Genomic DNA, 12,335 nt, shown 5'->3' on the forward strand with positions numbered 1-12,335 from the left:
GTACATTAAATCTTCCAATTATATTATGTGTGACTACTATCTACCCTTTGCCACTGCAAAGTCTTCCTGTGCCTGCTTTGTGAGTAACTCAATTGCGCATAAAATGAGGACACTTTCTCTTGTATTGTTAAAGGATATGACCCTGAACATTTCAAGCCAATTGGAAAATAATTATGTTTAACAAAAAGACAGGGACAAAGATAAAAAAGCAAAGTGCACATACTCTTTTCAGAGATACATTTATAAGTACAGTATGTTCATGCACTACATTCAAGCACCTATTTCAAATGTTATGGATCGTACATGTAAATGACCACTGCATAACGTAAAACTCCACCCTGAAAGATGAGTTAATTTCAAGAGAAAGCAGAATTACAGACTACTGTTTTGAACATATTTCATTTCTGCAGTTTGTCCATATGGACCTTACCAGAGTTCTGAGACTTGTTCCAGTTTAGAAGGCATACTAGAGGAAAACTGTGGGATATCCTCACATGACTGCTAAAATTGATCCTTTTCCTAGGTAAGTAATGTACTTGTATGTAGAGATGGGCACGAACAGCAATATGAACAAAAAAAAGCCACGAACAGCCCAATCTGCTGTTCGCGAACAAGCTGTTTGTGAGGCCCCATTCTAAACAAACAGGTGGTTGTTGCAAGCCTCGTTCATTGCTGTTCATCAAGCCAGACAGTCTGGCACTTGCAATCAATTCCCTTGGCAACTTAGGCAGGGATTATCTGAACTCTGAACTTCTGCTGTTGCCCTGGAAACTCCAATCTAAGCCCAATTTAGCTTGATAGGCAGGTCTTCCTTTCAAGTGTGGAGCTCCAAATTTGTTACAACGGAGCAAAGAGCAGGGGGGGAGGGGGCTCCCAGATCTGGCTTAGTTTGCAGACAGTAGAGAGGGGGAGACAGTTGCTGTTGGCATTTTGATAGAGAGAGGGCATTGGAGCTTGAATTTTCTTGTGTGTGGTGGGATAGGGATCTACCCCTTCAAGTTCCAGGGCTGCTGCCAGGCTCTGGGCCAAGCTACTATTTATTATTGGTACCTTTCCTGCTGCCTGCTCAGGTAAGGTTTCTGGGAGTGGTGCGGTAGGGATCTACCCCTTCAAGTTCCAGGGCTGTTGCCAGGCTCTGGGGCCAAGCTATTATTTATTATTGGTACCTTTCCTGGTGCCTGCTCAGGTCAGGTTTCTGGGAGTGGTGCAGTAGGGATCTTGACCAAACTTGGATGATGGCTGGAAGACAGCCTGCTGGCCCCCACAAACAGCCAACCATGAACATGTTTGTGAACAGGGCCATGTTTGTGGTTGTTCGTGAGTCCCTGTTCGTGGATGGCAATGAACAACGAACATCATGTTCGGTTTTTTTCTGTTCATGCCCATCTCTACTTGTATATACAGAGACTGCACAAAGTCACACTCTCCTGGATAACCCCAGCACTTCTTGTCTCTATTCTCTATGGGAATACAGCTTCTGTTATTGGTGTTTCTGAAAGTCTGCTCCTTATTGTCTTTCCTTAGCCCCCACTCCCATTTTGGATAAATGCATTCCTGGGGAAAAACCAAGCTTTCAAATGCAAGTTAATGTTCCAGAGATCCGTATCTCCCTTTAGCAAATTTATAATAAGGCAATTTAATGAGTTCACTAAGAGGAGGCAATAGCAATAGTGCCTCATCCTTCATTCTGTTTTTGCCATTTGAATGCAGACAGTGTTATTTTAACATTTCCTTGAGAGCAGTGTTCTTTTCTATCAAGGACAAAAGGTGAAATTGCAATGCCTATTAACTTATGTCACCTTATTAGCATGGGGGAACCCATATTACTCATAATCCACTGTGATAAGCTGTCCCACTTTTTAAAAAGTTATATGAAATAACTGTCATCATTTTACTTTTTCATGCAATTCTTTACTTTTTTCATGCAATTCTTTAAAACCAGGTGATTTTTGCTTTTCTTGACAACAAGGCTATAGTTCATACAAGGCATTTCGTGATTGACAATTCTCCTGTTTCTCATTTTCAATCTATTCTCCTTGCTTCTTAACAGAAGGTCTTCCTGTGCCTTAAGATAGCAGTGGGTGGGGAACTATGAAGTGAAATGAAAAATCTTTTTTCCATTTCTAAACAGATCAAGTATCAAAATTTTGAACGTAGGTGTGCCCTTCCTACTTTTTTGGGACTTAGACTGTGGGGGGGGGGGGGAAACAGCCTGCCTTAATGTGCAATGGATTAGCCATAATTCACATATGACACTGAAGGAGGGTTATACATGGGGTTTTCTTTGGGGATTAAAAAGAGTTGATGGATGCTTCTGAATATCATGAAAACTCTGGTTTAATTCCAGAGGTCAAGTTTCTTCCATTTTTTTTTCTGCTCAGGATAGATGAGAGTCATTCTCTCCCTCATCAACATTAACAAAAAAAGTGCCCCAAACAAGAGTGGCAGTAACTTTTTTGCTGAGGCCTTGAAAATGTCTTTTCAAATGTGAACACTAGAAAGTGTCTTTCAGGCTCTTGTAGACTTGTAAAGCAGGACAGAAAATGGGTGATAAACATTTTTACATCAAATGGTCATTCTAGCCCGTATTTGTTCTACATTCAAATTGTAGACTTGTATAGTACTTTATTTTGCAGTGTTTCAGCTGGGATGTACCAAGAGGTTAAAACCATCCTGGAGCAAGCTGAGTGGCTGGCAACAATAACAAGAGGTGTGAGAGTGTACATCTGCTGTCATCATAACTGCAGCCTGGGTTCAAGCAAAGCAGACCCTGGCACGCTGCTACTACTACAATGATTATTGCCCCCGGATGCCAGTAGCCATCCAGGGTAGCAGTGCACCAGGAACATTTCTAGTAAGGTAAAGGGCCAATCTACTCTGTACTTCACAAACAATAATGACAACAAATAACAGATATAGGAAATGCCAAAAAAGAAAAGATATTTTTCATGAGAATGTCAGTCAGGGTTCTGGCTTCCCAGGCACTCACAGCAGCAAGCCTACTATATATCTAGCTGTCAAACTATTTGGCTACATAAACTAAAGTGGAGAATATGTTGTACTCCCTGATGGAGCATAACCCTACAACACATACCACATGATTTGATCATATTATCATGGGTGAACCAGTCAAATCTATTTGTGTATTGAATCCAAGCTACTTAAAGAAGCTTTTTCTGGCACTTCATGCTTTAGAACATCTGGCATTTGATGTGGAATTATACAGTATCCCTGCAGAATATAAGCATTTTTTTCCCTGGGAAAGATATTAGCTGGGATTGGATAATTTTCCTTCTTCAGCAAGAGATACCCTAGCTCACTGGATCTTGCACTCAGTCCTGGCACTGAATGCATTACAGAGATCTCATGTTTCTGAATTACTTTCACTCCTCTTTCCTGTTATTCCCAATGGTAAATTAAGAAATAGAGAGCATAATCATATATATGTTTTTGGATAGAAGGACGGTTACTGTTATTAAATTTGAAACTGAGCTGCTATCTCATTATCCGTGATTATTTTGCTGTCATCTTGCTAAATAAAATGAACTATGTTTTCAACCAGAGATTCTTCATCATTCTGTAAAACATACACCCACACAATCTGATAAAGCTGCCTTCTCCTTGAACAATCTATGTGTCCCTTAGCTACAAGGCTTCAGAGCAACAGTGATGACAGTTTTTGTGCAGGAGGGAAAGGTCCAGTGGCTGTAACACAGACACAAACCCACTATGTAAATCAAGAAGGCTAGGTTTTTCACCTGGCAAAGCCGACTCCTCTACTGACGCCATTCGCATCTCTTAATATTCTGGTAGAAATGACATGTCCGAAGGGTTTCAGCATATTCTCCAGTTCCTGTTCATCCATGGAAATGGGTAAATTTGAGATGTAAAGATTTGTGGGGTCTTGCTCTTGTTGCTAAAATAAAAGAAACAGTCTCATTAGCGTCAACTCTAGCACAGCAATGCTACTGACCTTTGGCTCCAATTATAGCACAGTAAACACAAAATATAAAACAAGGGTAACCCTGGAAGGGGGGGTCAGGTCATATCAACATTATATACATTTATATGCTGGACAGTTTGACACCAGTAGTCTTAACAATAAAGGTTATGGTGTATTACAGAATTAAATACTTACTCCCTCCAAAAACATGGTTAACTTTGTGTTGGAATGTGGCCTGCGGACCACAGCACTGGAGCTAGTTTCTAAGTTTCATTTTCAGTAATTTGCCTTTTCTTTCCCCAAATGGTTCCATGAAGTTTGGCAAAAAAACCCTTATGAGCAGGAAATTTATGAGGGGAGGACAGTGGACACAGTGTGCACACACTACAGGTTCATCCTACTACTTCCAACTTTTAAAAAGCTTTATTAAAATGTGAATTAAGATCACTTTGGCAAGTTTGGGAGAAGCTGCTAAAAAATATCAAAAGCACAAAACTCTGGTGAACAATACACATGAAGAGATGACATACGGACATATCCTGGTTCATTTCATGCAAAAGCATAATCAAGAACACTAGATTGAATTCTGGGCACATGCAAACATTTCCATTAAGGTCAGTTATCACTAGTAAAATAACCCAAAAGAGGTTTAGAAGTAGGCAAAAACATTTGTAAAGTTACATGAAAACTTGTCTATTGTTAGCAGTAAAGCAGAATCCTCAAGAGTACATTTACTTTGTGACTAGCTCAAAGACTAAGATAGTGAAAATGTGAAGGCTCAGTTTGCTTCCCATATGAGTTTTTACAGATAACTGTTGACTCTCAGTGGCTCTGTCAAGAGCATTGCACACTGTGCAGAAGAGCACTGCAACTAACAGGCTGCAAGCATTAAAAGCCCTCCCTTGATGTAAACTGACATGTTCGGTTGACTAATCTGCAGAGCTGCCAAAAGGCACTATAGAGCCCCAGGCAAAGATTCCCTCAGCTCCTCTCATCACACATCACCCTAACATCATATGAAAATAAAACAGGTTGCTTGCTTAGCTCCATGGGCCTCCATGGTGACAAGGGACTTTGGAATTTTGTCCCCCTAGCTTCCCTCTCCCCGTTGGCCACCCTGTTAACATTCAGAACAAAAGGTGTAGCATGGGCAAAAAAGGGGTGTAAGACTCAACAGTTACCATCAACAACATCAACAGTTACCATTAACAACATCATCTACTATAATATCCCACATCTCTATGACTCTTCCCATACGCCTTCTCTTACTGCATGTTATTGCCAGTGTGAGCAGGAAAAGGTACTATCTGAAAGATGAAAAGAATTTCCCAACCTGGAATTGGCAACCTTAGTGGGCATTTTTCAATTTTATTAGTATACTTAGGAGGCACATGTTAAAAAATGTTGAGGAAAGTATTTTACAGAGATGAAACAACTCTTAATTGAGTACACTTGAAATGTTTAAATCCTTCTTTTCCACAGTTAAGATTCAAAGCAGCTCACACATCATAAATCATAAAAACAAATCCATAAACACTAATAAATTAATAGATCAACAGCAAACATTAAACACTAAGCTCCAAAAAAAAAAGCAGAGACACAATCAAAAAGTTTATGCTCTTAGCAGAACTCAAGGAAAAAATCCTGTAAAATCAAACCGACTGGTGCCTAAATAACAACAGATATCTCTGGAAAGAGTGTGCCAAAAAGACAATGACACAGAAGCTCTCACCCACATCATCACCTGCCTGAGCTCAAAAGAGGGGTAGAGTAGGTGCTCCAGTGATGATCTGAATAACTGGGTAGGTTCACACAGATGATACTCTGGGCCCAAGACACAGGTCAACAAAAGTCCTGTATTGCCCTTCCTTTGCCCAGTCTAAAATACTGTCCCTTCTTATTTATTTATTTATTTATTTATTTATTTATTTATTTATTTATTTATTTATTTATTTATTTATTTATTTAATTGCATTTCTAGACCGCCCTCCCCGTCAGACGGGCTCAGGGCGGTTTAACAACAGCTTAAAACAATAAAAACATTATAAAAACATTAAAACATCATATCAAACAATTAAAATTGGCGTGTATAAAATATTAAAATACAGCATTGTCCTGCATGGGTGGTGGAAGGTTTTCAGTGGTATGGCCGGCAAGAGGACAGCCTAGCCCCCACCAAATGCCTGGTGGAACATCTCCATCTTGCAGGCCTGGCGGAAAGATAACAAATCCTGCCGGGCCCTAGTTTCCTCAGACAGAGAGTTCCACCAGGTCGGAGCCAGAACTGAGAAGGCCCTGGCTCTGGTAGAGGCCAGGCAGACCTCCCTGGGGCCAGGGACCATCAGCAAGTTCTTAGTGGCTGATCGAAGTGACCTCCAGGGAACATATGGGGAGAGGTGGTCCCGAAAGTATGCTGGGCCCAGTCCACATAGGGCTTTATAGGTCAACACCAAAACCTTGACCGGACCCGGTACTCAACCGGTAACCAGTGCAGCTGATGGAGGATAGGTGTTATATGAGCCATGATTGGTGCTCTGGCAACCACCCGTGCAGCTGCATTCTGAACCAGCTGCAGTTTCTGGATCAAGCCCAAGGGAAGCCCCGCGTAGAGTGAGTTGCAGTAGTCTAATCTGGAGGTGACCGTTGCCTGGATCACTGTTGTAAGGTCATGGGTCATTCTATCATTCTATCTCCTCTAAGGTCATTCTATCTCCTCTTATTCTCTAGCCTCTGTTTTAGAACAACTAAGATGTTTTCTGCTTATTTCAGCTTATTCTGCTTTTCAGAATTGAAATGTGAGTAAAAAAAGTTGGGATTATTGAATTGTCTAACATATAGAAACAGAACAGTGAACCAAAGAGTGAAATGAAGTGCAGAAAACAGAAAAGATATTAGTTCTAAGACATGTCACCTTTTTGATCTTGTGCAATTTCGATGTTGCAGCTGATTCCCTTATCCCACTCCCCACTCCCATTTTCATTTTATTTCTTTAGGTAGAAAAGAGGAAGAGATTAAGCAGTCATCATTATTAAAATAGTGAGAATTCTGAGGACAAGAACTAACAGGAAGAAAGGAATTATTAGAGAAGTCAATCAGAACAAAAAAGGCTTTCCAGTTCTGCAATTCCATTATTCTATTATGCAAATCTAGATGCTTTGATTAGTTAGCAGATTGGATTAATCAACCAATCAAAGCACAAAGATTGACATTTTCCAGAGATGCACAGAAATCACCAGACACAAATTATAATGGAGAACAGGTGCTCACAACCAGATCGCTAAAATAAATATATGCTCACGTATACATTGCTGATAGTACAGTTTCTCTATATTATATTTACAATTCCATTACAGTCATTGTTTCGGATTTATCAAAAGAAAATTTCAACTGCAAACATACTTCATAAATTAAAATTAACTTTTAAATTTGAACTAGGGTTGCCAAATCTGGGCTGGGAAATTCCTGGAGATTTGGGGGTGGAGTCTCTGGAGCAGTATGTTTTGTGGAGGGAAGGGACCACAGCAGGGAATAATGCCACAGAGTCCGGCCTTCAAAGCAGCCATTTTCTCCAGAGGATCTAATCTTTGTAATCAGTTGTAATGTTGGGAGATCTCCAGGCTCAATGGAGGTGGGCAGCCCTGGTTTGAACAAATAGCAGGAATCTCCTTATATTAGTTGCAGATTAAGAACAATGGCTTAAAACATTGACACCACTGAAAGTTGTTTTAATTTTTCTTCTCACATAGTTTGGGTTTCTAAACATAATGCATTTACTGTTTTTACTACATTGTAAATTGGCCAACTAAACTACATTTGACTTAAATGTTGAACAGTGTTCAAATTGCATGTAATTTTTTCTTATCTCCAGAGTAATTCTTTTGGGTATTGATTTAAAATACTTAAATTATACTTTAAAACCTACAACATATATCCCATGATATGAACACAACTAGGGTTGCCAGCTCTGGATTGGGAAATTCCTGGAGATTTGGGCATGGAGTCTAGGGATGGCAGAGGAGGAGGGAACACAATGGGAATGTGATATCATTGAGTCTGACAACCAAAATGCCATTTCCTCCAGGAAAAAAGATCTCTGTAGTCTGGAGATCAGTTGTAATTCTAAAAGAACTCAAACTTCCACCTGGACGTTGGCAACCCTAAGCACATGGCTGTGGATGAACCAGCCAAACCTATGCATACATTCACGCATTAAATTCTTGCTACTAAGTTAAAAGAAGCTTTTTCTGCCTTCAGAATATCTGGATTATGGTGGAATTACAGTCATGGTGTAAAAAAAGATACCAGGCAATAAGCCAAAGAAGTGACCCATATTCACTGTACAAGGGGATGAGCTTTCTTGAAGTTTTTTTCTTTGTGGATACTAGGTTTTATTCAAGAGCTGAGGAGTAATAATGCTCAAAATGTACAAATACTGTATTTACTCAAAAGCAATGCAACCTTGAATGTAAAACTTCCAATTTACACACACACACACACACACACACACACACACACACACACACACACACACACACACACACACACACACACACAAAATGATAAACCTTCCTTCACTCCCCTACTCTGAGGCAGATTTCTTGCCAAAATCCAAGTTTGCCTGCTTTGGCTGAGTGGCCCCAAATAGTGTGTCTCTATTTGTGGTTTTAAAGTTCTTTTGTGTCCCACCCAGATAAGCAGTTATAATTTTGGCTTTTTTTAGCCCAGCCCAGAAACGTAATGGGTAGAAAGCAGGAGCCCTCGTCCACAGTGTTGGAAATGGCACTGAGACTGTATAACTTTCAAAATAAACAACATTACTGAATAGGCAGGGATGGAATAAAGGCAGTCAGGAAATGAAAGAACTGAGGTAAAATTTGTTGGTAGAACAGAATACTCTTTAAGTCACAGGCAAAATAGTTTCCTTGAAGCTTAGTTTCTATGTTCTTAATCCTTAACAGTGTGAAGTGTTTTGTTTAATACTTTAGTTATAGCAACGATGTTTCTTCATGGAGTTCCCTTTTACAACTCAGGTTTCCTGACGTTACTTCCAAACTATTTTCCCTTCACAACAGACCTGGGGTCCTCCTCAGAGCCAAACCACCTTTAAACACTGGGCAGGAATTAATCTTCTTCACCTAAGAAGATATAATCCTTCTTCACTTGGCTTGAATGGGAGTCTCCACTGACTACCCCAAAAACACACCCCAAGTTCTATCATGGCTGTGGAAACGGATTTCAGCTTGTACTGGCTTTTATACTTGAATCCGGCCGCTGCGGAGCATGAGAGCACTGCTGCGCTCTGCAGCAGCCCGATTCAGCCCTTGGACCTGATTTGGCCTGAATCTGGCCTGAATCAGGCTGCTGTGGAGCAGGCAGCAAGCCCGGAAGAAGTGAGCCTGGGAGGCATGTTCCCCCCACTGGCCAGGTAAGCAGAGGTGAGGGGTGGAGTGTGGGAATGGGGGAACCCCTGCCGCCAGTGAAGGACTGGTAATCCTAGAGGGGAACCTGTCTAACCTTCCATGTCAGACTCTCACACACAATCTTTTTCAGAGTCCTGTCAGCAACTGTCATCCTGAAGGCTGGTTCTGACTGGCCAATCAGAGAGAAGTGAGCAGCCTGTCGATCAAGCTCTGATTGCAGCAAATTATTAACTCCTTCCCTTCCAGCTCTCTCAGTGCTGCACTTAGGAAACTTTCTTTGAAGTTTCTGGACATATCTGGACATAACTGTAACCTGTATATGAATGTAAGGCAGCCCCCCTTTTTATGGCACATGGAAAAAAAAAAACCCTTAGTATTTCATTGGAATAAATACCATATTTCTTTGAAGACTTGAAAGAAATCAAGAAGTAAAACCAAATCTTAGCATACTGGTCAGCCATTATGCTAAAAATGCAAAAGAACAGACCCTCTAGGCAAAATAGTGCTAATTCTTCAACAGTGTCACTGAATGGTCAGCTAATTTCCTTCAATAGGTTCCTTGAAAACTGTATGAATAGGCTGGTCAGCCTATTTCCTTTAATATTTCCTTTAACAGGTTCCTTGAAAACTGTTCCCAACACTGCTAGCTGTTCCCAGATCACACATGAAAAAAGTTCCCAGTGTGAGCTTTATATCATTATGAAATCAATGGCATGGGAAGGAAAGCAGCCTCAAATATATCTATGTGAGAGTGTTTGTGCTCTCTTCTTAGTTCAAGCAGAAGAGTAAGTTCACTACAATATAAAATATAATCTCTTTCAATGTTGCAAAGTATGGATACAATATTCAAATAAACACTGAAACATTGAGGCATAATAACAAGAACCCCACAAAATAACTATCCACTAAATTAGATGATCTTCAGTGTAGGAAATAGCAATTTAATCTATATTGAATTTTATAAGCTACAGCAGCAAATAAAAGTGCTGTATATATGATGTATTAAATAACAAGCTAACCTTACCAAATCTGAAAAGTCATCATCCCTAGGCTCAAATAACTTCAACAGAAACATATTTACTGGACCATCATGTAACAGGCAGTCAAGTAAATAATGTACAACACCCTCTGTCTTTACCTGGCAACATATAAAATAATGTTGCTCAAAGAAGTTTTTCTCCCCTTTTCCTCTTTTAGAAAATTCAAACTGTACACTTTGGAAACAGGGTCTTATGAATGGAAGCAAACAATCATGGTGCCCCATACCACTGTGGATTCAATATGGTTCAGAACTTCAGACTGAACAGCAGAAAATTCCACGTGCGTGGTTTCATCTAACAATTTAATATTGGGACCTTCGTACACAAGAGCCCCATGGCGCAGAGTGGTAAGGTGCAGTACTGCAGTCCAAGCTCTGCTCACAACCTGAGTTCGATCCTGGTGGAAGCCGGGTTCAGGTAGCCAGCTCAAGGTTGTCTCAGCATTCCATCCTTCCGAGGTCGGTAAAATGAGTACCCAATTTCCTGGGGGTAAAGTGTAGATGACTGGGGAAGACAATGGCAAACCACCACAAAACAAAAAGTCTGCCAAGAAAATGTCATAATGTGACATCCCCCTATGGGTCAGTAATGACTCTGTGCTTGCACAGGGGACTACCTTTACCTTTTACCTTACCTTCAGATACTGCTAGCACTAGGGGTATATGGTCTGCAAGGGAAGTAAATGGAAGCCAGGAACGATAAGGCCATCCCATTCTGCTGTAACAGTATTGACAATGGGGCAAGTGATAAGGATGGTAAATGAGGTCATGGGGTCTTTTTATTATTTCCCAGAGCTGCGACTTGGCACTGAAAACAAACCTGGATGTTGGGACTTGGGGACCACAGCTCACAAACAATGAAGTGAGACATCTGCTCCCATCCCCAACCTAGCTAACGGTAGCTATTCATCTAGCTGAAAAAGCATACATACACATAAGTGTGTGTGTGAGGGGGGCATTGTATGCCTAGGTTTCTGTATCTTTAAAAAAAACTGTGGCATTATTTTGTGTTAAAATGAAGAGGAGGAAGAAGAACAGCAGCAGACAGCATGAGTGGAGAGAAAAAGAAGGAACCTGAGTAAAGGAATGATACATGGCAGCCACAGGAGGAGTCAGTCAACTAATAGGTTATCTTGCACACTTTTATTTTTATTTTATTTTTATTTATTTATATTATTTATAGTCCACCTTTCTCACTGAGACTCATAGTATAAGTCAATATGAACATTGGCTGGGACATTAAATAAACAGTACAATAGGGTAAGGACAGCAGAAATTTGAAAACAAGCAGAAATCCAATACAGACTTGGAAAAAAAAGGTGAAGCAAAACATAGAACTATACAGAACTATACAGCAGGAGCATACTTAAAGCAACAAACAATACATAGTAGTATAGTTTACAGTCTATATCTGTACCGATAGCACCTTAAAGTAAACTCTATTGAACAAAATGGAATTTACCTCTGAGAAAACATGTCTAAATCTGTACTCTAATAGAGACAATGAAAGCAAAGGAGGAGGAGAGAATAAACAAAGCAAGTGACACTATCCAGGGACACATAGGTGTCTTTCACACAGTCCTTTTTAAGCGTATTGTACTCTATTCTGCTTCCCATGTCCTCCTCATTTCCAGACATCCAAGGTAGTCATGGGACGCAGATATGACATTTGTCCATCTTTTCCCTGTATTTTTCCCATGCACATTCTGCAATTTAATTTTGATGCCAATGCCTAGTCAATGCTGCTGCATGTTATGGTATGAAACCACATACTCCTGTTGTGCTTCTCGTGCCCCCCTTCCTTTCCCCCAGGAGCCGATTGGTCTGTCTGCCAGTAACTACTCCCACCATCCATAGCTCTTTGAACTCTTTTCCCGCCATTTTTATCAGTAAAGTGAGGTAAGGGTCATAAGGCTGCTTCTCCGTTTGCTTC

The 12,335-nt window shown here is 40.4% G+C and overlaps 1 protein-coding gene across 1 annotated transcript in view; it reads right to left on the reverse strand.

Moving 5' to 3' along the window:
• RBMS3 (RNA binding motif single stranded interacting protein 3) overlaps nucleotides 1-12,335 on the reverse strand; it is a 1,028,342-nt gene that overhangs the window by 225,414 nt on the left and 790,593 nt on the right. The window contains exon 7 of the mRNA XM_054991036.1: nucleotides 3,759-3,916. Within this exon, the coding sequence (XP_054847011.1) occupies nucleotides 3,759-3,916 (158 nt within the window). The remainder of the gene's footprint in view (nucleotides 1-3,758; nucleotides 3,917-12,335) is intronic.

The sequence above is a fragment of the Eublepharis macularius genome, chromosome 11 (assembly GCF_028583425.1).
Source record: "Eublepharis macularius isolate TG4126 chromosome 11, MPM_Emac_v1.0, whole genome shotgun sequence".
NCBI classification, from domain to species: domain Eukaryota; kingdom Metazoa; phylum Chordata; class Lepidosauria; order Squamata; family Eublepharidae; genus Eublepharis; species Eublepharis macularius.